Source organism: Aristolochia californica, unplaced genomic scaffold, assembly GCF_029961685.1.
Source record: "Aristolochia californica isolate CCGP_79_NKW_82.1479 unplaced genomic scaffold, dmAriCali1.0.hap1 SCAF_7, whole genome shotgun sequence".
Lineage (NCBI taxonomy): Eukaryota > Viridiplantae > Streptophyta > Magnoliopsida > Piperales > Aristolochiaceae > Aristolochia > Aristolochia californica.
The window spans coordinates 6498984-6525681 of NW_027182268.1; the positions used below are offsets into that span (position 1 = coordinate 6498984).

At 37.5% G+C, this 26698-nt stretch overlaps 2 protein-coding genes across 2 annotated transcripts; both read left to right on the forward strand.

Moving 5' to 3' along the window:
* Positions 1 to 2840: 2840 nt before the first annotated feature.
* LOC137937183 ((S)-scoulerine 9-O-methyltransferase-like) lies at positions 2841 to 9555 on the forward strand. Its single transcript, XM_068782278.1, has 4 exons — positions 2841 to 3317; positions 8754 to 8973; positions 9088 to 9152; positions 9247 to 9555. The coding sequence occupies exons 1-4, from the start codon at positions 2841 to 2843 to the stop codon at positions 9553 to 9555; spliced, it is 1071 nt and encodes a 356-aa protein (XP_068638379.1).
* Positions 9556 to 22940: 13385 nt separating this feature from the next.
* Positions 22941 to 24205, forward strand: LOC137937184 ((S)-scoulerine 9-O-methyltransferase-like). Its single transcript, XM_068782279.1, has 3 exons — positions 22941 to 23637; positions 23722 to 23786; positions 23865 to 24205. Exons 1-3 carry the CDS (start codon positions 22941 to 22943, stop codon positions 24168 to 24170), a joined length of 1068 nt encoding a protein of 355 aa, XP_068638380.1. The 3' UTR covers positions 24171 to 24205.
* The last annotated feature ends 2493 nt before the right edge of the window (positions 24206 to 26698 follow it).

Sequence of the window (26698 nt, forward strand, 5' to 3'; positions counted from 1 at the left end):
AATATGAGTTCCACAATATTCAGGGATTAAAATCCAACTCGTGAAATTTACTACATCCACCAAAATTTCTGCCATTGAAGGAGGATTTTGTCGAAGGTGAAAATAAAGTTCACAGTTGAAAAGATTGGATAAAAATAATCATATTTAAAATAATTGGCAGAAGGATTTTCTGAGGGGTGAAAATAAAGTTTATAGTTGGAAAGATTGGATAAAAATAATCACATTTCAAATAATTGGTTCTTATAGCACATAGTCCAATCTGAATCACCAGATGAAACCAGTCCACCACCATTAGTGCTTATGGACTCTGCACATCCAGGCAGTTCAAGAGGAACTCTCAATTTGCATTTCCCATCTCTTCTTTGGTCATCCACATATTCAGGTGATCCAAACCCATTAGTTAGTTGTAGGTCATTCTCTTCAGTTAAAGACGAACTTCTTAGATCAGGACTAATACCAAGATGGAAATCAGCTTTGAGAAGATGATAATCGTCGTCTTCTAATTGCCAGCAGTCCAATTCATCCATCTCAAAGATCCTACTAACAAGTCCTTCCCTACATGATATCCTCACATCCGATGCCTTATCAAATTTTGTCCTTTGAAGATGAGTTCCATCAGTTGAGTTAGATGGTGTGGCTGGATAAGACAACTGAAAACTCAAATAAGGTACTAACAAAGCTTTACTTGTGTCACATGTCACATGCAAGCTTTGAGTTGATGAGCTCACTGTTTTAAGAGCCTCCACCATTTACCTCAATTCAATATCATGATCCAAGTAATCTTCCTTACTCATCCAAGAGAAGGCAATGTGCTTTTCTGAATGTGAACCAGAGCCAGGCGTACAAATAATATTTTGACTGCCCCAAGATTCAGCTGAATATGGAGAATCCTCTACACGATTGTATCGATATCCCCTTGCTTCTGATAAACAGCTCTTGTTAGCAACAGTTGTAGCTGATGTGGTAGTTGAGGTCCTGTGAAGATCAAGATCACATTGCGATGCTTCTCGTATAAATATGGCAGGGGTGAAGCCAAAGGGTGAAATCGAAGGGGGAAATCGAAGGGGGAAATCTGAAGCCGAAGGGTGAAATCGAAGGGGGAAATTCGAAGCCGAAGGGTGAAGCTGAAGGGTGAAATCGAAGGGTGAAATCAAAGGGGGAAATCCGAAGCCGAAGGGTAAAATCGAAGGGTGAAATCGAAGGGGGAAATCTGAAGCCGAAGGGTGAAATTGATGCCTAATCGAGACTAGCCAGAGAGAGAAGGGAGTGGAAGGCTGAAAGGGAGAAGAGAGGGAGAAGACAGAGAAGAAAGGGAGGTCGGGAGGGAATAGAGAGAGAGAAGCGAGAGAGAGCTTGTCCGAGAGAAGAGAGGGAGTCACGGAGACGAAAGAGGGGGTGCGACAGAGAGGGCGAGGCCGAGAGAAGACCGAGAGTTGAGGCCGGAGACGAGAGGGAACTGAGATGGTGGCCGAGATCAACGTCGGGGACGCAGGGAAACGAAGGACGAGATCAATGTCGGGGGCGCAGGGAGACGAGAGAGGGAAGGGAGTGCGGGAGAGAGGAAGAAAAAAGAAAAAGACGACGCGCGATGGGGGGGGGGGGTGCGAGGAGAGAGAGTGAGGCCGAGAGCGTCGCCCGTCCTTCAATTCGAAGAAGATCAAAAAGGGCCTTCTTCCACATGATTGAAATTAAACAGTGGAGATGAAGGGCCCCTTCATCCCCTGCATCGAGATAAAGCTTCATCTGCCCTCCACTAACAACTTCAATTATTGAAGAGTATTATGTGGTTGAAGATCATCTTGTACTTCAAGTTGACTAACCCCCCCTGAATGTTACCCAAACTTCTTTCTTTTAATCGATTCCACTCATCAATTTTTAATAATAAAATAAATATAATAAAGTGAATGGTATTATTATAAAAAAATTAATTTCCTTACAATTTGAAAAAAAAATTATTATAATTTACAAAAATATATTAAGAAATTAATAATAAGCATTAACTCGGTACCCTCTATTTTGTTTATTTTTGCAAAAAAAGTAAACGAGAGTAGAATAGTAAATTACTGTAAAATCTGGAGGTTTATTCGGTTCCAGAAAATTGTGCTGACACAATCCATACAGCAAAGTTGGGACCACGCCGAACAACAAGAAGACACGTGTTCGTTTACAATTTGATAAAACGGTGCTACCGTGGCAGCTTTCTAGAAGCTTTGAGTCCACCTTCGTGTGACGCAAGCCAGCCCTTTTTTCTCTGGACGGGGAAAAATGATCAATTTTCAAAGTAATTTAAATTCGAAGTGTGAAAAGATCCGCCGAGGAATTCGGAAATCGGAATCAAATTCGACTTCAGTTGGACTTAGTTACCCCCACGAATTTTCCAAATTGACGAGGGGGGGTGTCGATGTGGGCGAAGAGTAAAAAAAAACACTAAAACCCAACAAGGGAAAGCCTTTGAAGACTTTGATATGGAGGTACACTTTGGATTTTTGTTTGTAGTTCAGAATCCTTTTGTTCACTTCCTAAGATGTTTAGCGCTACGATGTCTATAATAATTTGCTTTTAAGGCCAATTACAATACTACCCATACAAAGACTAACGCCACGCAATTGACCATAATAATCAATTTATAAGCTCTCTTCATCCAAGTCAACGGTCTCAGACTTTTCTAAGCCCGAATTCGACTTTTTTTTTTTTTAAATCTCGATTTCGAGAATCTATAAATACTATTTTGCTCTTGGGCTTAATCAGAGCATTATATTTGGATCGGAGTTGTCTTCCCCTTTTTACAGGTTAATCCCTGTGAGGCAAAGCTAGATCTTTCTAAGATATCAAGAATCAAAATGGGTGACGGCAATCAGATTGCAGGTCGTCTTGCTGGGTTGGCATTGCAAAGTCTGGTCTGCGTACCCATGGCGCTGAGAGCCGCCATTAACCTCAAAGTGTTCGAAATTATCGGTCAGGCTGGTGCCGGTGCTTCCCTCTCCCCCTCCGAGATCGTCGCCAAGATACCCACTACCAACCCCAACGCCTCTGCAGCTCTGGAAAGGATACTCAGAGTCCTCGTCGCCAACTCCCTCCTCATGGTTTCTTACAGGGAAGGAGAGAAGAAAGAAGCCGTGTATGGGCTGGCGAGCTGGGCAACCAGCTTGGTGCCGGGGACCGACAGTGCCTCCGCTGCGACAGAGTTTCTGTTGTCTTCGCACGAGGCGACGGTGGCGGGCCTCTATCATCTTGAGGACGCTGTGATGGAAGAAGGCTGCTTGCCGTTCGAGAAGGCGCATGGGGCGAGTCTCTACGAGTTTGCAGCGAAGGACAAGGTGTTGAAATGTATAATTGTATAGCGTGATCGGAGGAAACTGTCTAGCGTGATTGTTTCCTCCGATCCCGTGATTATATTCTTGATTCTATTCCTTGATTTTAGGATCTAAATTGATCCTAAAATCAACTTGTAATGTATTATAAATACCTCCTAAATGGAGAAGAATAAATCATCGGAAAACCATTCGTTCAACCTCTGTTCTTATTTTTCGGTTCTCTGTTTTACATGGTATCAGAGCAGGAGAATTTTTCTCTCTTTTCCGTCGCAGAAAGTCGGAGCTAAGTGCTCCTGTAATCGCCGAAGGAGGAAGCCGGAGGAAGGAAAAATCCGTCGGAGTTGCAAAACTCTATTTTTTCTGCAAATCCATATTCCGGCTGTCCCGACGCCAAAAGAACGTCGCCGACGCCGACGACGGCACCACCACACTGTTACAACTGAAGCCGACGCTCCGCTGCCGTTGCCGAAGACGAAGGCTGTCGTTGCCGACGACGAAGACTGCCGTTGCCGAAGACGAAGGCTGTCGTTGCCGAAGACGAAGCGTTTTACGTAGTCGAAATCACGTCGTCAATGAGTTTCGACGATCGTCGACGAGCGCCGACGACGGCATCACCACCCTTTTTCCGACTGAAGCTGACGCTCCGCTGCCGTTGCCGAAGAAGAAGACCGCCGTTGCCGAATACGACGGTATTTTTTTTTAAACTTAGGTACTGTTGATTTATTTTTCCTGTCAACCCAGACCGGCGGGTCGACCAAATCGGACCGAACCGGTCTAAACTCGAACCGGATCGGACCAGCACTGGAGCGGACCAGAATTGAATCCGCCCAGATCGTACCAAACCGGACCAGATCGAACCGGACCAGATTAAAAAAAAAAAAATTCGTTCGATGGCCACCCCTACAGGTGCATCTACCGACCTTATCCCATCACCACAGATTATAGTCCACCAAGATAATTCTGCGTTTCCAACTGGAATTATCCTCGATGAGACCAATTATTCATTATGGTCCCAACTCATGGAGATGCGAATTGGCGCACGCAACAAAGCTGGATACCTCACCGGCGAAACAAAAAAACCAGCATCTGGTGATGCTAATCTTGGAGCATGGATTACTGAAAATCAAAGAGTTAAATGTTGGCTTATTGACTCCATGAGTCCATTGCTCATGCAGCGATTTATTCGCCTCTCCACTGCCAAGGAGATATGGGAAGCAGTATAAAAAACATTCTATGATGGATCCGATGAAACTTGTATATTTGAGCTGAACCAGAAATCTTTTTCTACCAAACAAAATGGTAGACCGTTATCCACATACTACAATGAACTGGTTGCTATTTTCCAAAAGATTGATCATAGAACTATATCTCAGGAAGGAACAATCGAAGGGCTAATCCAGTTGCACTCTACAATGGCTAGGCTTCGGGTTCATATTTTTCTCAGTGGGCTTGACTCCGAATTTGATCAAGTTCGTGGAGAAATTTTGCGAAAAGATCCCAAACTTGATTTGGAAAGTACATATGCCTATGTCAGACGCGAATATCAACAGAGACAGACAATGGGGAGCTATCGCCCAGTCTCCGAGAACTCGGCGATGTTGGTCAACCAAAGCCGACAAGGATCATCAAACAGTCGGCATCCTCAATCCTCTGGCAAAGGTAACAATCGTGTATATATTCACTGCAGGAAAAAAAGACATTCACAACACCGATGTTATGAGATTATTGGCTATCCGGAGTGGTGGGATTTCTCGAAAAATCCCCGTAACAAGACTACTGGGAAAGCTATGGTGACATCTATGGAAGAGAATCAGGAGCTACCTACTGCAAATGTTGCCCATCCAGGTATTCTCGATAATGCATTAGTATTTTCTGTACATTCTAAGAATAGACCTTGGATTATTGATACAGGTGCATCCGATCACATGACAAGGGATCCCAGTCAGTTACAATTCATCCTACCTTCTCCACAATCTGTTATTTCAACAGCCAATGGTAGTACCTCTCCTATTACTGGGGAAGGATCTGTTATCTTATCTAATAATCTAACATTAGATACTGTCCTTGTGGTTCCCTCTCTTGAATACAACCTTTTGTCTGTTAGCCAAATTACTTCCACTCTTGCTTGTACTGTAACTTTTTGGCCCTCATTTTGTGTCTTTCAGGACATTCTAACCCAGAAGATTCTTGGTTATGGTGTTAGACGGGGCAAACTCTACTATTTGGAGTTGACAGAAAATGGGGGATCGAAAATCAGTCAGACAAATCAAGCTAGTAGTGAAGATAATGCTCAAACAATTGTATGGTTATGGCACCGACGATTAGGCCACCTTTCCTTTGGTTATCTTAAGAAATTGCGACCTCAACTTTTTTCAGGTTTGACTGATGTGCATTTTCATTGTGACACTTGTGAATTGGCTAAAAGCCATCGTATTGCTTATTTCCCGAGTTTGAATAAAAGTTTCGAACCTTTTGCGGTTATTCATTCTGATGTTTGGGGTCCAGCCAAGATTCCCTCTATTTCTAGAGCTCGTTACTTTGTGACATTTATTGATGAATGCACTATAATGACTTGGGTCTCTCTGCTTATCCACAAAAGTTATGTGAGTCTAGCATTTCAGAAATTCCATACCATGATACATACTCAATACCAAAAGCAGATTCGTGTTTTGCAATCTGACAATGGTACTGAGTTTGTTAATGCTTCTCTCGAAACTTTTCTGACCACTCATGGAATTCTTCACCAGACTTCTTTCACCTATACTCCCCAACAGAATGGATTGGCAGAAAGAAAGAATAGACAACTTTTGGAAGTAGTACGTGCTTCTCTCTTTGGCATGAACATGCCTCGATTTTATTGGGGTGAAGCTACCACATCTGCTGCCTACCTCATCAATCGAACACCTTCTAAAGTACTGGATTTTCAAACTCCTCTACATAAGCTACAATCCCTGATTTCAATTCCCCATCTTCCAAATCTTGAACCCCGAATTTTTGGGTGTACCGCTTATGTTCATATCCCAAAGATCTTGCAAAATAAACTCGATCCATGTGCCAAGCGATATGTATTTGTTGGCTACTCTGATCTTCAAAAAGGATATCGGTGTTATGATCCACACACCAACAAGCTCCATGTGACTTTAGATGTCTCATTCCATGAATCAGTCCCTTATTATTCAGGGGGAGTTTCTTGGACATCTCTTCAGGGGGAGAGTTCAAATGAAGAGAATGTTCCACATGAAGCTAACGGAGATGTTGAAAGAGGTGCCGAATTTACTGAGTTAGAAGCGGTGAATGAATTTTTTAAGTGTCACGATGTGCAACAAGACTGTGATTCAGTAATTTCACCTGAAGAACCCCCAGAGTTGCCCCCGTCTGTACCAACAACTGAAGAATCAACCCTGAATGTTCCTCCTCAGGTAAATACGAATCCTGTGTTTGATGAGTCTACTGAAACATGTCTTCCTACAGAAAACATAACCTCTAGATATCCACAAAGATTGAATAGAGGAGTTCCAAAAAAACAGTATGAACCTGATCTTGAAGCAAATACCAAATACTCAATCAATAACTATGTGTCCTCCCATAGGTTGACTAAATCATATGCATTTACTGTTGATCAATTATCCAGGGTTTCTATTCCTAGTAATGTGCAGATGCATTACCTGATCCAAAATGGAAAAAAGCGATGAACGAAGAGATGGAGGCTCTACAAAAAAATGCCACTTGGGAACTTGTTCACCAACCTAAAGGAGTAAAAACAATTGGATGTCGATGGGTGTTCACATTGAAACTCAAACCGGATGGAAGCATTGACAGATATAAAGCTCGGCTAGTTGCAAATATAAAGCTCGGCTAGTTGCAAAAGGATATACGCAAAGGTATGGGATAGACTATTAGGATACTTTTGCACCAGTAGCTAAGATCAATACAATTCGTATTCTTATATCTATAGCAGCAAATCGAGACTGGCCTCTGCAACAATTTGACGTTAAAAATGTCTTCCTCAATGGAGACTTAGAAGAAGAAGTCTACATGGAACTACCACCAGGTGTAAAAAGTGGTTCTTTGTCTCAAGGTAAAGTTTGTAAATTGAAGAAGTCATTGTATGGGCTAAAACAATCACCTAGAGCATGGTTTGGGAGAGTTCTCGGCTACAATGAAGGAGTTTGGTTATAAACAAAGTAACTCAGATCATACTTTGTTTATAAAACACAAGAAGGAAAGGTAACAACATTAATTGTATATGTTGATGATATGGTCATGACAGGAGATGACCCAGGTGAAATGCAAGCTTTACAGGAGTATTTAGCTACTAAATTCGAAATGAAGGATCTCGGACAACTTAAATATTTTTTGGGTATTGAAGTTGCAAGATCGAAACATGGAGTCTTCCTTTCACAGCGAAAATATGTGTTGGATCTTCTAGCCGAAACCGGAATGCTTGACTGTAAACCAATAGAGACGCCGATGGAAATGCATCATAAACTCGAAATTTTTCCAGATCAAATTCCAGCAGACAAAGGGCGTTATCAGCGATTAGTTGGAAGACTAATCTACCTATCCCACACAAGGCCCGATGTAGCATATGCAGTAAGCGTTGTGAGCCAGTTCATGCATACACCAAGTGAAGAACATATGGAAGCAGTCTATCGGATCTTGAGATACTTAAAGAGTGCTCCAGGAAAAGGTTTGTTATTCTCAAAAAATGGTATCTCTAGTATTGAAGGGTATACAGACTCTGATTGGGCAGGTGATCAGACAACCAGAAGATCCACGTCGGGTTATTTTACTTTTGTGGAAGGGAATCTTGTCACTTGGAAAAGCAAAAAATAGAAGGTAGTATCGAGATCAAGTGCTGAAGCTGAATTTCGAGGTATGGCTCATGGTGTATGCGAGTTGTTATGGATACGGAATATACTGAGAGACTTAGGGATTGAATACGACAAACCTATGAATCTTCACTGTGATAACAAGGCAGCTATCGCAATTGCACACAATCCAGTTCAACATGATCGCACTAAACATGTTGAAGTTGATCGTCATTTCATCAAAGAGAACCTCGATGCAAAGATTATACAATTCCCTTTTGTTCAATCTGCGAGTCAAATGGCTGATATGCTCACGAAGGCAGTATCAGGGAAAGCATTTCATGGTATAATTGACAAGTTGGGTTTGACTGATATCTATGCACCAACTTGAGGGGAGCGTTGAAATGTATAGTTGTATAGCGTGATCGGAGGAAACTGTATAGCGTGATTGTTTCCTCCGATCCCGTGATTATATTCTTGATTCTATTCCTTGATTTTAGGATCTAAATTGATCCTAAAATCAACTTGTAATGTATTATAAATACCTCCTAAACGGAGAAGAATAAATCATCGGAAAACCATTCGTTCAACCTCTGTTCTTATTTTTCGGTTCTCTGTTTTACACAAGGGATACACCAAGGCGTACCATGAGGCGATGAACAATATTTCTGCCATGGTTATGGCAGACGTTTTTGCAGTCTATAATGGGTTTGAGCAGGTAAAAGAAATTATAGATGTGGGTGGAGGTGTTGGCACCTGCGTCTCCATGATCGTTTCCAAGTATCCACACATTCGAGGAATCAATTTTGATCTGCCTTATGCAATCGCCAATGCACCTCAATACCCAGGTTAATTACACTTCGAACCTCGTTTAATTTGCTTCTCTGCGTATAAATCTCCGTTTTTTTCATCGATCTTGAGATCTCTGAGCATTTCGATCTTTCGTTTTTTAACTTCCGCAGGTGTTGTACATATTGAAGGAGACATGTTTGAGGCCGTCCCGAAAGCAGAAACCGCTTTAATGAAGGTTGGTAATTAGTTGCAGACAGCTCATAAATCTTCCCTAGAAGAAAGAACTTGGCTTTCCAAATCAAAGCTTATTCCGAAAATCTGTCTTGCAGAGCCTACTGCACCACTGGAACGACGAGGAGTGCGTGAAGTTGCTGAGGAATTGTTGGGAGGCATTACCGGAGGGAGGGAAAGTGATCGCCCTGGAATTCGTGGTTCCACCGGAACTGGGAAAAGATACGGTCTCCCTCCGCGTGACCAACCTCGATCTCCTGATGATGGCTTGCAGTGTCAAGGGCAAAGAACGGTCATTGGAGGAGCTCAGGGAACTTTCCGAAGCGGCGGGTTTTGCAGAATTGAAGAACTTCCCTGTTGCTCATGGCCTGCATGTCGTAGAATTCCATAAAGGAGTCAACGCATGAGCTTCTTCTCGATTGGGGATCGAGTTCAGATTTTCTCATACGGAGAGGATGATCGGAACCATTTATATAAAGAAATAATTGGTTTAAATATGTTTTTAGCCTGAAGCTATCAATTGGTATCTAAAAAGCTTGAGATTTGAATGTATCTAATAAGGGTTTCTTAAATTGAGGTCTCGTGGTCAAAGTCTCCTCTATTTGTCCCGGGCATAACTGGGTCTTGTAAGACGATTCATTTATGGCCTTAATTCATTCTCTATAATGAGATGTAGACAACTCAGGGACAAAATCTGGACGTGAGACAAATAAAGTGAGTCTTGTTTCAAGACTTGAGGGGATCCAAAGCGTTTCGTTCCATATGCACAAGAAACGATTATTTGTCTTGACCTTGACCTTTCTTTTGTCATATAAAACCTAGTTGGAAGGTAAATTAATTGAAATCGATACGTTTTCAAACTTGGCCGGATTTAGTTACCTACTGACTGAAATGTATCTGCAAACAATTATAAGGAGAAGAAGAAAAAAACAGTCCTTTATCGTCCCCACTCCAAGGGAAGACTATAATTAAATCTCTTGATGATCACAACCACGGATTTGAATTGAAGCGAGATAACACTGTTTCATCTCCTCAGGCAAAAACGATGGAAAACTGATTCCACCTTTTTTTTCAAATCATCCACTTACCACGAGCGACGGCCCGAAACTAAAAATCCCTCTCATTTCTTCTTCTCCTCTCCTTTCGCTCGGCCTTCGTCTCCCGACGAATTTTTTCACCCGACCTTCTTCTCTCGTTTTTGCTCTCTCTGCTCCCTCTACTGGCTCTCGTCTTCGTTCTCTGCTCCCTCTACTGGCTCTCGTCTTCGTTCTCTGCTCCCTCTACTTTCTCTTGTTATCTCTCGCTTTCACCCCATCTCCCTCTCTCGTCTCCCTCTCTCTTTTCCCTCTAGGCCTCCATCTCTTCTCACTCTCGGCCTCCCTCCTCCTTCTCGTTCTTGCTCTTCTCTTTCCTCCTCCTCCGATTTCCTTTGATTTAACCTATTCTGGTTTCGATATCCTTCGATTTCCTTCAATCTTCTTCGATTTTCGACAGTTAGGCGTCAATTTCTTCCATTGGGCTTACATTTCCCCATTCGGCGGTGATTTCCCTCAAATTTCAGAAGGTAATCCGAAACCCTAATTTTTTTTTCAACTATTTTAGTGTTGTGTTTGAGTTAATTTTAATTTTTGTGTGTAATTTATCTTGATTGTGGCCTAATTTTTGGATTTAGGGTTAGGGTTTATGGGATTTAGGGTTCAAATTCGGGTTGATAGGGTTTAATTTCGGGATTAGAGTTGGGGTTTTAAGGACTTTTAGGGTTTAGTCTTTAGTTCTGGAATTAGGGTTTATGTTTTTTTTTTAGAAAGAGACCGCAAATGGCCACCGATGATAGTATTATATTCGCTGATACAATGACAAGAATTGCCACCCTATTGCAATCTTTACAACCTAAAAATGATAAAACCGCCGGAGAGAATTGGTATGAAGCCCTCACAGAAATCCCGGACATGTCGGTAGAGATGAAGTTTCACGCTCCTCTATTGTTAGATACTCCAATGAAGAAGGACATGTTTACGAAACTGCCAGTGGAAGAGCGACTTAATTGGCTTAAATACTGTGCTGGTGAAATGTAGTCAATAGTTTGAAGTACACTCTGTATTTTAGGATTATTGTTTTGAAGTTTAATTATGTTTTTTTAATTATGACTTTATAAGACATGTCATTGATAGATTATGAATCTTATTATGGTTAAGATTTGGGTTTTCATGATTGTTGTGTTCTTATTGTGTGGATGAATGTTGTGGGTGTATGATTGGAAATGGTTTTATATAGGTGTGATTGAAAATAGGTTATGATTGAAGATAATGGTATGTTTTTGTGTTTATGACATTTAGGAAGAAACAAGAATTATTATTGTAGTTGTCATTATGGTTGTGGTGATTGTATTTCCAGGTTTCCATGGAAGACAAAAATAAGAATACAAGAATGATTTTATTGACATGTCTTATATACATGATGGGAAGATATTGTCTCAACCATAGGTATAGACGTGCATTACGTCCTCGTGGGATTGGTGGTCCGATTTATTTGCAAAAGGCATTAGTGAAATTACCTGTTAAATTTTGAAAAGTTTACAGGATGAATCAAATTGTGTTTAAAAAAATGGCAGAGATACTTTATAGTAAAGGATTTTATCACCTACAAAGACCATCTCAGTGGAAGAACAACTTGCATATTTTCTCCTAACTGTTGGTCAAGGACAAGCGTATAGTGTCACAGCAGAGATGTTTGATAGATCAAACTGGACTATAAGTAGGTATTTCAATAAGGTGTTGAATGCTATTATCAAACTTCGGCCTGATTACATTAAACGGCCTTCAGAACAGACTCACTCGAAGATTTTAAACAATCCAATGTTTAATCCGTATTTTAAGGTAACATCATTTGGCATCTAATGAACAATTTTAGATTAATATTTAGAGTTACTTGTATTAATTGAAATGATATAATTAGGATTGTATTGAGGCTATTGATGGAACTCATATCAAAACAAACATTCCACTTGAAGAACAACAAAGGGTTTGGAACAGAAAGGGCTATCTCTCACAAAATGTGATGGCAGCATGTACATTTGATATGCAATTCACTTATGTATTTGTTGGATGGGAGGGATCAGCAGCTGATTCCCGTGTATTGAAGGACGCATTGACTCGCCGAAATAGAATCTGTGTACCTGAAGGTAAATAATATATTGTTATGTAGTAATTCTTTTTATTTTATCTTCAATTAACTTATGTGAAAAATATTTTGTATTGTAGGTAAATATTATCTAGTCGATGCTGGTTATGCAAATATGTCAGGATTTTTGGTTCCATATCGAGGAACTCGTTATCATCTACAAGAATTTGGATTCCGATGATGAGGTAGGTGGAGGAGGTAGCGATGATCTTGGGGATGAAGGCAACCTATCAACAACAATGCGGAGGCGTCGTGCATTAGAATCCACTAGAGCTGCACAATTTTGAGATGCCATAACAACTAGCATGTGGAGTGATTATTAGTGGTTGTACTTTATTGCATTTGAACATGTATGTTGTCGTTCGTATCTACTAAACTAGTAAGTTAATGATGTTAAAAGCACAAACTCGTTGTTAAAAATAATTTACTCTAATTATATTTGTTGTTGTCATTTTATACCTTTTTGTCACATGTTTTAATTTTATTTATTAAGTATTTTAATTTATTAAGTATTTTTATACTATATATTATGTTATTACAAAATAATTTATTTATTAATTATATTCATTTATGTCATTTTTAACTATTTTATGTAATTTAAATAATTTATTCTAGTCACACGTAATTAGTATATTAATTTATAATAAATTGTAATCATTAATTGGTTTAATTATGCAATTTCTACAATTAATTAAAAAATTAGGTTTATTTATTATATTCCCTTATGTTATTTTTAAATTTTTATTAATTTTAAATAATTTATTCTAGTCACACGTAATTAGTATCTTAATTTATAATGAATTTTAATAATTAATTGGTTAATTATCCAATTTCTATAATTAATTAAACCATTATATTTATTTATTATATTCCCTTATGTTATTTTTTAATTTTTATTAATTTTATCTAATTTATTCTAGTCACACGTAATTAGTATATTAATTTATAATGAATTTTAATCATTAATTGGTTAATTATCCAATTGCTATAATTAATTAAACCATTAGGTTTATTTATTATATTTCCTTTTGTTATTTTTTAATTTTTTTAAAATTTTATATAATTTATTCATGTGACACGTAATTATCGTTTTAATTTATAATAAACTATAATCATTAATTGGTTTAATTATCCAATTGTTATAATTAATTAAACCATTAGGTTTTTTTATTATATTCCCTTATGTTATTTTTTAATTTTTTTTAAAATTTTATATAATTTATTGTTGTCACACGTAATTATTGTTTTAATTTATAATAAACTATAATCATAAAAGGTTACTCATTCTCTTCTTTATTTAGAAAAGGACACTGGAATATGTTTTCCAGCCACTTCAACTGGCCTAGACTAACACCCAAACATGAGTTGAAGTGGAAGCAATTCATCTCACTTCAATTCAATTTTCCACTTCATTGTGGACAAACCTCCCCCCCATGTGAAGTTGGGTTAAGTTTGATAATAATAAATAAGTTAAATTTACCGTGTGGCAACTTAAGTCTACTAAAGTTTATTTAGTGCATCATCTAATACTTTAGCATCATGGGTCCCTACTCTAATACTTTGTGAAATTGGATCCAAAGCCCATCCCAAAATGACTCGTAAGTTTAGATCGATTAAATCTAATTTGATAATGATTAATAAGTTAAATTTACCATGTGGTAACTTTGTCCATTAGTTTTATCCAACAAGTACATAAAGAAACTCGAAGTTAAAAGTGCATGCAATACCATCCGGATTTCTAAACATTGATTGAGTCATCACCATATATTAAAGCCAAAATATATGTCCGCTCCAATATAATCGCAAATAAGTACAATTAGAATAAATATTTGAAGAATATGGATATAAAAAAAATAAAGATAAGAGAAGGTAATACACCTTAAAATATATATGGATAATATTGATGACTGCACTGAATATGTATGTGCCAGAGTAGTAATAAGAATATATGATATATATTCATCATTTAACAACATAATGACATCTAAATAAAAAAATGTGAGCTAATAGTCCAAATAGATCGACAAAATTACACTCATGTCACAAAATATCTTTGATTTTGACCGATCGTTAATAAAAACATGCCTAATTGCTCTTCTACATGGTCACATCTACATCTTTCAATGATGACTTTGATCATATTATCATGTACGTACAATTTCAATTGTATTCTACGGGAGGTTAGTCCACAATGAACTTCAAATGAAGTTAGACTATATTTCATTTTAAATGAATTGATTCAATTTCAACTCATCCTTAGGTATTAGTGTAGACGAGTTCAAGTGCACTGGAAAACAGATTCTAGTATTAGTGTTCCAAATTGAAAAATATGATATAAATAAGAGAATGAGTAACTTTTATAATATACTTAAATAAAACATATACCTAAACAAATAATTAAACAAAATAAAGATGGTTACTACACCTATAAGTGATTTAATGTGTAGTATTAAAATATATTAATATACTAAATAATGAAATATAATATTATATTAATTAATGATTACAATTTCTAATAAATTAATATAATAATTACGAGTAACTAGAATAAATTATAAAAAATAAAAAAATAAAGTTAAAATAACATAAGAGAATATAATAAACAAATAAATTATTCTTTTAATAACATAAGATATATTTTAACATTAAAAATCACTAATTTAATTATAGTAATAAAAATAAATATATTATTTTATCAATAACATAATATATATTTTTACGTATTATTAATAATAATATATTCCATTGGTTTAATTAATTATAGCAATGGGACAATTAAACCAAAATAATTGATTAAATGTTTTAACAATATTTTAATTATGACTATTAAATCACTAATTTAATACAATAATTACAAAATGAATATACTGAATAAATAAAAACAATTATTTTATTAAGCACAAAAGATGAATTATTTTAAAAAATAAATATAATGAAGTTATAACGTTGGTTTAATTTTTCATAACTTAGGAAAAATTAAATCACAACATCGTCTTCCTCACGACACCGTTAATGGTTGGAGACGACGGGGGGCCAACGGGCAAAGGTGACGGAGGCGGCACTCTGATGGTACGTCAAGAGGGAGAAACTTTGCAAATGGCCAATGTGTTTGTCCATTCTCTGTGTATCTACCATAGTATTCTCTACCTCTATCTGATCTCACAATCTTAATTTGCTTACAGCTTTGTGTTTCCACTCTAGCCTTAAAGATCTTAAAGGCATCTAATGCTTCATTCTTGTTACAAAGCATGTAGAGATACATGTATTGTGAGTAATTATCTATAAAACATATGAAATATTTTTTACCATGTGAGTCCATGTCTGGACTACATATATGAGTATGTATGATCTCTAATATGTCTGAACTCCTATTGGCACCTTTCTTTGACTTGTTAGTCTGCTTTCTTTTGCAGTCTACACAAGTCTCAAAGTCAGTAAAATCCAGAGTATTAAGTACCGCCTCATTTAATAATATTTTAATTTTATCCATGGAGATATGATCTAATCTTTGATGCCACAATATATAGGAATCCTCACTAATAACACCTTCTCTTTTAGTACCAGTGTGAACATGCATTGAATCATCAGTGACATTATTTTGTAAATTGATGTTATAAAGTCCATCAGACAAAGTACCATTCCAGACACAATCAGATTTATAAAATAAACTGAAAGATAAGTCTGAAAAATTAAAGGAATATTCAAAAGGTACAAACCTTGAAACTGAAATCAAGTTTCTAGAAAAACTTCGAACATAAAAGGTCTTTTCTAACTTTAAAACAAAACTATTTAAAATTAAATAGCAAGTTCCTATAGCTTCCACATGTGAGCTCATCTTGTCTCCTGAGAAGATGCTTTGCTTACTTCCCACTGGCTGCCTTAGGTTTTGCAAACCTTGCAAGAAATTTGAAATGTGGATTATTGATCCAAAATCAATACACAATGTCTTAATATTGACATTAATCATATTAAAATCATAACAAATAAATGAGGTTGGATTAACTTTGTCCTTTCCATGCGTTCCCAACATTACATTTTCTCCTTGTTCCGTTAGCAGACTCCCTTCCTCTTGAACAAAATGGTCAAAAGTTCATTAATTGACCATTTATCCATATGTGTGTTGTATGAGATTTTGAAGTGTCCATATTGGTACGAAAAAGTATTCAGGATGTAGTGCACCAGGAAAGAATCTGACATTTCAACATCGAGTTTCTTCAATCGAGCCACAATATCCCTCATTTGCATGATGTACTCGCGTACAACTCTCATACTGGTGAGCCTTAGGGATGAGAACTTCATGATGAGGGTACTTGTTAGTGCCTTGTTTTAAGTGACAAATTGTTCATCAATGGCTTTCAACAAGTCTTTGACCTTTTCATGTTGATCAATAGAACTATGAATACTAGCAAAAATTCTAGTCTTAATGAACATCAAGTTGAGGCGATTAGATCGCTCTCATCGTTCATAAAGCGTGATTTCAGTTGCAGTGATGGTAGCATTACATGTTGGTGGTTCGTCTTTCCGAATAGCATAATCTATGTCCATCCACCCTAAATGAAAAAAAAATTCTCTCTTTCCAGACCTTATAGTTATCTCCCTTAAGTTCAAAAATATCAAAACGAATATAAGAGAAATTTGCAGGTTGTACAACTGCATAAAATTACAAATTACATGTTTATGTTAAAACTGATGCCTGAATAAAATATCATTTTTTCTAATATAAATCATGCTTAAAAAATGAATCTAAATACATAAAAAACATTGCATGTGGGTTAAATGTTTTTAATTCAAGTAGATTCAATATTCTTTACGAGTAAACTTTATGATAAAACAATGAAATTATTTATGAATTCATAATTCCTGTGGGTAAATTATGAATAATTTGATATTTTATCCTAATTAATAAACTCAAATATAATAAAAATTCATGTGGGATAAAATTTATTATAATAAGTATAATTAATTACAATTAATGTCTACATTTTCTTGATGATTAATCTTTATAATCAAACTATCAAATTATTTATGAATTCATAATTCCTGTGGGTAAATTATGAATAACTTGATATTTTATCCTAACTAATAAACTCAAATATATTAAAAATTCTTGTGGGAAAAAATTTATTATATTAAGAAAAATTAGTTAAAATTAATGTCTAATATTCTTTACATGATCCTAATCATAATATATAATTTTTTTATTAAATTAAAGATGTTGTGACTACTCTCTAATTAATAAAAATTATATGGATCACTAGACATTAAATCGCATAAATGAGAAATTTACATGAGAATAACACGAATTGCATAATCTTAACTAACACTAATAAGTAATGATTATGCACAAAAGATTCTCATAATATACGCATAATTTAAAACTATATTATTATGCATAAAATGTAATTTCATGCATTTTTGTATATGTTGAAACGCATAAAAATAATTATAAGTAATAAAATGCATCATATTAGACACATAAAGACTATTGGGCTTAATGGTCACTGGCGCTGGATTTGTTTCCAGCGTGCGATTTTGAATCCCATGGCGCAAAAACAAATTTGAGAATCGAGTCAGCTCGGTCCTCTCTCGAGCGGCTCGGTTCAGCAAGTTGGAACGGGCGAACCAACTCAACCCGTCCGAGTCGACCCGAACCACCGTTTTTTCTTTTTATTTTTTAATTTTTACACCAAGTCGCCTCGGCTTGAGACTTGGTTACCGAGTTGGAACGGCGACGCGCAGACAACTCAACCCGAACTAACGCGCTCAGTATTTACCAAAATACCTTATGGTTTTAATTAACCATGATTCTACGCATTGGAGGTCGTCTTCAACCTCCAACCGAGTGTAGAAACCTCTTGTAACTGGCATCCCGTAACGACGTCGACGCTGACGAACTTTTCGGAATGGTCGCTGGCGTCGGCTCCGACACATTTTGTTGATGTGATAGTCGCTAGTCGTCGCGCCACAGTGAGAGCACAAAGTGCGCTGAACGGTGTTGATCAGCCTTCTGGCCGAGCGCTGCTAGTCTGCATGATCAGTCGTGGTCGCTCGACAACCGCGAGTTGTCGGGATGTTTTACATCGACATTCCCGACGACTCTCCAACCAGAAAAATATCATTTGTCGTAAAAACGACGCTCACCAAACATAAATAGAGAGCAAGAGCAAAAATTAATCGCTTAAATCAAACCAATACTAAGGATCAGAGGTACTGCTCTGATACCAACTGTAAGACTAACGTGAATTTCTAACTTCATGAAATTCATAGTATAAAATGTAAATGGAAGTTCAGAAATCATTCTTCCCTCCATACGATCAGATTCCGTGTAGAAATCATTGACTTCCTGTTCTCTGCTTCTGTTTAGTACTTCCGCTTTCTGATCACTCTCAGCGATGGTGTAAAACTGAAGGGGTGAGTGAGTAACTGAGATAGGGGACCAAAACCTTAGATCTTATTAGCCAACCTCCCATCAAGGTTTTTCTAGGCTTTGTGTTACTGAGGCAGTTGCAATTGGTAGAAGTTGAGGACCATGATTATGAGAAACCGTTTCTCATGAAAAAATGGTTAACAAGGAAAAGATACAGTCTCCCTCCATGTGACAAGCCTCAATCTCCTGATGATGGATTGCAGTCTCAAGAGCAAAGAACGGTCATTGGAGGAGCTCAAGGAACTTTCCTAAGCAGTGGGTTTTTCATAACTTCCCTATTGCTCATAGCCTGCACGTCGTGGAATTCCATAAACGAGTCAACGCATGAGCTTCTTGCTCTCGATTGGGGATCGAGTTCAGATTTTCTCATAGGGAGAGGATGATTGGAACCATTTATATAAAGAAATAATTGGTATAATTCATTAGCTTCTTGTGATTGAAACATAAGGTATAATCTTAATAAATATGTAATTTTTTTGTATTTCTACCTACTGAGACTTTATATAACTATGATCGGGTAATTCGGTTTATTTAGAATTAAAACCAAAAATTCATGTCAGTCAACTTGCCACATCACCGAAACCTATCCCTGTGATGCCATGTTTGCGCATTATTTAAAACCCTAAAATTCCTTCTTCCCCCCTTCCTCTTCCCTCAATTCATCATAAAAGGAGGAGTTGAGCTTGATACCTGGTTGTTGGGAAACAAAAATCGTGCTGAAAGGAGAAAAGTAGGAGTTCTGGTCGCTTGTCATGGTGGGGATAGGTAGGAAGAGGAAAGACACAAGAGAAAGGGGAAAAGAGGAGCCGAGATGGTGTCACTGATTGTGGTGGAGATACGAAGACGAAAAATGTAAGAGGCTAAAAGATGAGAGTGATCAAGCCATGGAAGATCTCTAAGGCAGATTCATTTCGTTTAGGAGCACTTTGTTTGATTCTTCTCCAACAGATTTGTCACTAGCTGAGAGTGATCTAAATATGAATCAAATCAAGCCACTTTAGGATCTGGTTCAATCCGAAAATGATACAAGCCTCTATAAACTTGAATCTGGTTCGTTTAGGAGCACTCTGTTGGAAAACATTTAGCCTCTGTGAACCAGATTCATCTTCCTCCACCAGCCTTCACGTCATTGCATGATTTCATGGCGGTCGTTTCTATTTGTGATCCAGCAGTCACTACCTACCTCGTGAAGCAATTCTAATTAGTTGTCATCGTGGGTGCGGAGAACCAACTCTTGGCTGCTCTTTTTTTGTGGGAAAGGACAAACGAAATCTGAGGAGGGGGTTCCACCATTTGACTGAACCAATCCTAGCCGAAGAAGACATATGATTTAAGTTTGGGTAGAGGCCCGCATACGAGTACCTACTTTGATACCATGTGAAGTTGGATCTAAGGCCTATCCCAAAGTGAGACAAGTCAACTTAAAAAACCTCTTTTCCAACTAATAAACTCAAGATTTTTGTTCTCACTAATCTATGTGGGACTATTCTTTAACAACTATATGTTCTTTGATTCACTCTTTCATGTCGTCTCTTATGAAGATCATTAACCAGAAGTACTTCATGGAAATGTTCAAATTAAAGAGAAGATTTAATTATAACATCCTAACGATCTTTAATAAGAAAAAAAATTAAATCATTGTCTCAAGTTAGACATACACTTGAAGTTTCTAGGGAAGATTATTCTATTCTCTTCTACATGGTGGACAGGTTTCACTGATGTGTCAAGTTGATCGAGCCACATGGATTTCAAACTTTGAAATCAGGTGGCTTGCGAAATAAGTGTGGGAATTTGATATCTTGGTAAATAGAATTTTCAAATCCATTATTTTGGTAAATGTCCCAAATGGATTTTGTCACCCAATTCGATCTAATACATGTGAATGAATAAAAAATATAAATTCATTTAAGTATGTTCAATTCACAATTGTATGTGAGTCAAATGTTTCATAACTAAACCTGAACAAAAAGAAAATTCAATAATTCATAATGGCCATAATTTTGGTCTGCAAGAGCTGTTGTGGAAGCCAAACCCCAATTAGCTGCAATTTGTGATCGAGTAAGAACTGATGTAGAAAGGATTGTTGCCCCTGCGTCGAACCTGACCCTAAATTGATCACCTTCCTTGTAACCCTGTCCCCGCCCCGTCCCTGTTGATTTTCAAGACTCCATGGATTTATCTCAAAGAAAAAAAAAAGACCCACATTGGGAGAAAACAAGAAGAAGAAGAGGTGATGGACTTGTTGTCATAATCCTTCCTCTGAAACTCAATTTATAGATTAATAACTTAAAATATTATAATTATGCACTTGAAACTTTAACCTAATTACATCAATGTCATCTCTATGAGATGACTCTTTATTTACTATATTGCAATCACTATATGGGCCTATGGGCCTTATCCTTGATCTGTGGGCCTAGAGCCCATCTTCCACATCTCTTGGATGTGTGGGCATTCCTTAGTTATGTGGGTTTGGGCCCATCTTCCAACAGTCCCCATAAACCCGACCCGTCTGAACTTTGTTTTATATCTCTGTCTCATATGTGGGTCGGGTTCATGTCAGGTTAAGGTCAGGTTTGGGAAAACCCATCCCCGACCCGAAACTCAAAGGGTTTTTTCCCACCCAGCCCCTGACCTACAGGGTGCAATTAGAAACCTAAACCCGAGTTTTTCGGGTCGATTCTCCGTAAAACCCGATCTGATGCCCACGCCTAATTCTGCAACTATTGAGATCTCTATAATTAAGGTAACATATCATTAGTTTTTATTTAAATGTATTAAAGACATTCCACTTTATATTAGAGAAAATTGAGCACAAAGAATAGTCCCCCATAACTCTTTTTGTTAAAAAAAGTCTTACATGAACTAATGAGTACAAATATTTTAGGTTTTACTTAGAAAATAGGTTTCTTAACTTGGTTTTTCATTTTAGGATGGATTTTCGATATAACTTCACATGGTATCAAAACAGGTTCTCATACATGGACCTCCACCCAAATTGTTCTTATGTAGGAACTACTAAACATGGTCTACATGTGAGAGGGAGAGAATGTTACATAATAGTCTTACATGAATTAGTGATTACAAATATCTTAGATTTATTAGTTAGAAAATAGACATCCTAACTTTGCTAGTCATTTTGGAATAGGCCTTAGACCCAATTCCACACTTTTAATGTTAGTTTTATGACTTCAGACACCTAAATAGTTATAACACTCGATCAATAGGTGAAATATAAAATAATTCAAATGTATAACATGTAGTTAAATATGTTTTTACCTCAATGCTATCTATTACCTTGGTTAGCAATCGGTATCTAAAAACTTGAGATTTCGATGTGTCTAATAAGGGGTTTCTTAAATTGAGGTCTTGTGGTCAAGTCTCCCATATATGTTCCGGGTATAAGTGGATCATGTAAGGCGACTCATTTTTTTGTAACTTACATGAATGGATGGCCTTAATTCATTCTTGTAATGAGATGTAGACAACTTACAATTCTTCCAAAGCGTTTCGTTCGCATGATTTTATCAAAGTCCATATGCACAAGAAACCATTATTCTTCTCCACCTTAACCTTTATTTTGTCCGATAAAACCTAACTAGAATTTAGATGAAAAAATCCTTTTTTTTTTGTTCATCCAACAGCCTATGGCCAGCCTTTGTTAAAAAAATTCGACTCCATGAATCGAAATCAGGATTTGCCGAAATAAAAAATAATTGCAAGAATGGTCCCGATAATGAATTTACCAAAACGAAACTAAATGTTTCATAACTAAAAAAATATATATTCTTATGAAATGGCACCTATTGATTCACAATATAGACATACACATTGTCTATTTGGTCATAATGGCATAGTTCGTATAAAAAAAGTATTCAAAATAGAAATTTTGAATGAAGAAATTTTGTTACCACTATTGACTGCAACAAATTAAGAAGAAGAAAGTCCTTATTGTACAGATGCCGCCCACTCCAAGGGGGAAGACTTTAATTAAATCTTTTGATGATCACAGACACGTGTAGGAATTGGACAAGTTCCTTCTCGGGATTTTTCTTCACCGAAGCCAAAAAGTTTCAGACGTGTGTGGCTGGATTTCAGCGATGTTAGAATTATCGTCCGTCTCTTTTTCATATGAAGTGGTTCATCGCTACAAGGCTAGCTCTTTCTAGGAGATCGATTTTGGAAATGGATGCCGAGAGTCAGATTGCACATCGTCTTGCCGGGTTGGCATTGCAAAGCCTGGTCTGCGTACCCATGGCCCTGAGGGCCGCCATTAATCTCAACGTGTTCGACACTATCGCTAAGGCCGGCGCCGGCGCTTTTCTCTCCCCTTCCGAGATCGTCACCAAGATACCCACCACCAACCCCAACGCTTCCGCAGCTCTGGAAAGGATACTCAGAATCCTCGTCGCCAACTCCCTGCTGACGGTTTCTTACAGAGAAGGAGAGAAGCGAGAAGCCGTGTACGGGCTGGCGAACTGGGCAACCAGCCTGGTGCCGGGGAACGACGGCGCCTCCACTGCGATGGACTTTCTGTTGTCTTCACATGAGGCATCGGTGGCGAGCTTATATCATCTTGAGGACGCAGTGATGGAAGAAGGCTGCGTGCCGTTTGAGAAGGCGCATGAGATGAGTATCTTCGAGTTTGCAGCGAAGGACAGGGAATACACCGAGGTGTTTCATAAGGCGATGAGCAATACTTCCACCATGGTTCTGGCAGAAGTTTTTGCGGTCTATAATGGGTTCGAGGAAGTGAAGGAGATCGTCGATGTGGGTGGAGGTGTTGGCACCTGCGTCTCCATGCTCGTTTCCAAGTATCCACACATTCGAGGAATCAATTTCGATCTGCCTTACGTGATCACGGGTGCACCTCAATACCCAGGTTAGTTACACTCTCAACCTCCTCTAATTTACTGCTCTGCTGTCTCCATTTTTATCGATCTTAACATCTCTGAGCATTGATCAGGTGTTGTACATATTGAAGGAAACATGTTTGAGGGCGTTCCAAAAGCAGAAACCATTTTTATGAAGGTTGGTTAGTTTCAGAAATCTTCCATAGAACTTGTTTTTTAGCTTTCTAAAGCCCTGAAGAAGATCTGTCTGTTGCAGGGTATACTGCACAACTGGAACGACGACAATTGCGTGAAGCTGCTGAGAAACTGTTGGGAGGCATTACCGGAGGGAGGGAAAGTGATCATTGTGGAATTCGTGGTTCCGCCGGAACTGGGAAACGATATCGTCTCTCTGCGCATGACCAGCCTCGATCTCCTGATGATGGCTTGCAGCCTTAAAGGCAAACAGCGGACGCTGGTGGAGCTCAATGATCTGTCCAAAGCAGCAGGATATGCAGAGATGAAGAACTTTCCTGTGTCGCATGGGCTGCATGTAGTTGAATTCCATAAAGGAGTGAGTTAAGATGATTTGAGATTTGAGTTTTGGCTTTCTGATCTTAAGAAAGTTGTAGTAAGAGGAAAGGTATTTTTTCTCTTAGTTAATAAATTTTGGGTGAAGCCCCATGTATCACCCACCTACTCTAATACTATGTGAAGGGTTAGTACAGAGTTATTAACGAAGAAGAGGAAGGATCGCAGGCGGAGAAGAGGCTGAAAAGAGGGATTTTTTGTGTGAATCCGCCATGCGATGAGAGAGAGGTCAAAGCTCTTTCTTCGTCTTCCTCTCGCTCTACGAAAGCCCCTATACTCCTCCGTGAGATGACCGAGATAATCAACTTTTCTGAAGCTTCTGGAAAATAATCCTTTGTAAGAGATGTTTTCACAATGTTTCCTCCGCACACCAAATCCCATAACGCGCCCTACCATGAGAAGCTTCTACTATGAAGCGCTAGGTCTATCCTTTTGCCGCACTGGGTCAATACCTCGTTAATGGCAGCTGAGACTCGAGGGTTTAAAACCCACTGCCGAAACGGTGACTTTTCGTGACCTCCGTGACTTCTGGCGATAACTTTTCTTAATAATGGGTCCCACATACGTAAATCATGCTTGTGCTTCTCATATGCTTCTCACATAATGCGCAAAGAGAAGACAAGACCGGTCCACATGACAATGGTAACGTTATTATAACGTTGAATGTTACCGAAGCTTTCTTTCTTTTAATCGATTCCACTCATCAATTTTTAATAATAAAATAAATATAATAAAGTGAATGGTATTATTATAAAAAAAATTATTTTCCTTACAATTTGAAAAAAAATATATTATAATTTAATAAAAAAATATTAAGAAATTAATTATAATCATTAATTCGGTACCCTCTATTTTGTTTATTTTTGCAAAAAAGTAAATTAGGGTAGAATAGTAAATTACTGTAAAATCTGGAGGTTTATTAGGGTCCAGAAAATTGTGCCGACCCAATCCATATAGCAAAGTTGGTACCACGCCGAACAGCAAGAAGACACGTTTTCGTTTACAATTTGATAAAACGGTGCTACCGTGGCAGCCTTCTAGAAGCCTGTGAGAGTCCACCTTCGTGTGACGCAAGCCAGCCCTTTTTCTCTGGACGGGGGGCGTCGATGTGGGCGAAGAGTAAAAAAACACTAAAACCCAACAAGGGAAAGCCTCCGAAGACTTTGATAGGCAACAGGAGAGTGTACACATGGAAGTACACTTTGAATTTTCTTCTTTGTAGTTCAAAATCCTTTTGTTTACTTCCTAAGATGTTTTAGCACTTTGAGATACCACTGAGGGGGGTTAGTGCCCCAAATGGATTCTTGAAGATTATGTTAATGTCCAACATGAAGATCATGTCAATCATGTACATGAAGATCATCTTCGCATTTGGTGTTAGTATTGATGACTTCATGTGCACTGGAAAATAGTTTCCAGTGTTAGTGCCCTAACATGAGAAAAACATAAAAAATAAGAGAATCTCTAAACCTTTATAGTGCACTTAATTACAACATAATCCTTAAACCCCAAATTAGGTAAAACAACCATTATTACTACATGAATAAGTTATTTAATGTATAATTAAATATACTAATATATTTATTAATTGAATAAGATATTTTATTATGCATTAATATGGTAATTACATGAGCCAATGAAATACCTACATGATTAATTAAAAATAATAAATAAATAAAATTATAAATAACAAAAACGAAAGTAATACGTTGAGTTATTAATTTATTAATAACATATGATATACTTTAACCTAAAAATGAATAATTTAAGAGAAAAAATTGATCTAATCATAACTTTAACACACTATATATTTGTCCATAATATATTTTATGTATTATTAATTAATAATATATTATCACAAAATTTAAAACTATTGGTTTAATTACCTATAGCAATCGGATAATTATGCCAAAAATAATTTATAAAATATTTATTTTAACAATATTTTAATTATGACTATTAAATCACTATTTTAATATAGTAATTTTAAAATAAATATATTAAATAAATAAAAATAATTATTTTATAAATAAAATGAATTATTTTATAAATAAAAATAATTAGTTTATAAATAAAAATTATAAATTAATTATTTTTATGAAGATAGTTTAATTTTTCCTAACTTAAGAAAAATTAAACCATCATCGTCTTCCTCAGCTGCGAGCCAGAGGGCAACGGCGACGGGGACGAGCTAGTAGGCAATGGCGACGGCCGGCAACGGCGGCGGGCAACACCGACAGAGGGTTGCGGGAACGAGAGAGGGCTACGGCAACATCGAGAGAGGGCTGCGACAACACCGAGAGAGGGTTGCGGGAATGAAATGGCAGAGAGGGTGTGCGGCAGAGAGAGCCCCGAGAGACAGCCCCGCTCGTCGAGAGACAACCCCGTGCGTGAGTCATGTAGATGATTCTCAAAATCGGGCAGAAAGCACTTTCCGCCGTTTACTCTTGGGACATGAACTCCTAAGTCATGGATGTTCATGTACGTGACATGAATTTCGGCGTTGCCTAACGACCTCAG

What these genes read in the sequence shown, in the direction of transcription:
- LOC137937184 (XM_068782279.1), top strand. Translation starts at nt 22,941, where the DNA reads ATGGATGCCGAGAGTCAGATTGCACATCGTCTTGCCGGGTTGGCATTG. An exon ending in GGGTGCACCTCAATACCCAG is followed by an intron (nt 23,638 to 23,721) that starts GTTAGTTACACT and finishes AGCATTGATCAG; the next exon opens with GTGTTGTACATATTGAAGGA. An exon ending in CAGAAACCATTTTTATGAAG is followed by an intron (nt 23,787 to 23,864) that starts GTTGGTTAGTTT and finishes TGTCTGTTGCAG; the next exon opens with GGTATACTGCACAACTGGAA.
- LOC137937183 (XM_068782278.1), top strand. Translation starts at nt 2,841, where the DNA reads ATGGGTGACGGCAATCAGATTGCAGGTCGTCTTGCTGGGTTGGCATTG. An exon ending in AGTTTGCAGCGAAGGACAAG is followed by an intron (nt 3,318 to 8,753) that starts GTGTTGAAATGT and finishes GTTTTACACAAG; the next exon opens with GGATACACCAAGGCGTACCA. An exon ending in CAATGCACCTCAATACCCAG is followed by an intron (nt 8,974 to 9,087) that starts GTTAATTACACT and finishes TAACTTCCGCAG; the next exon opens with GTGTTGTACATATTGAAGGA.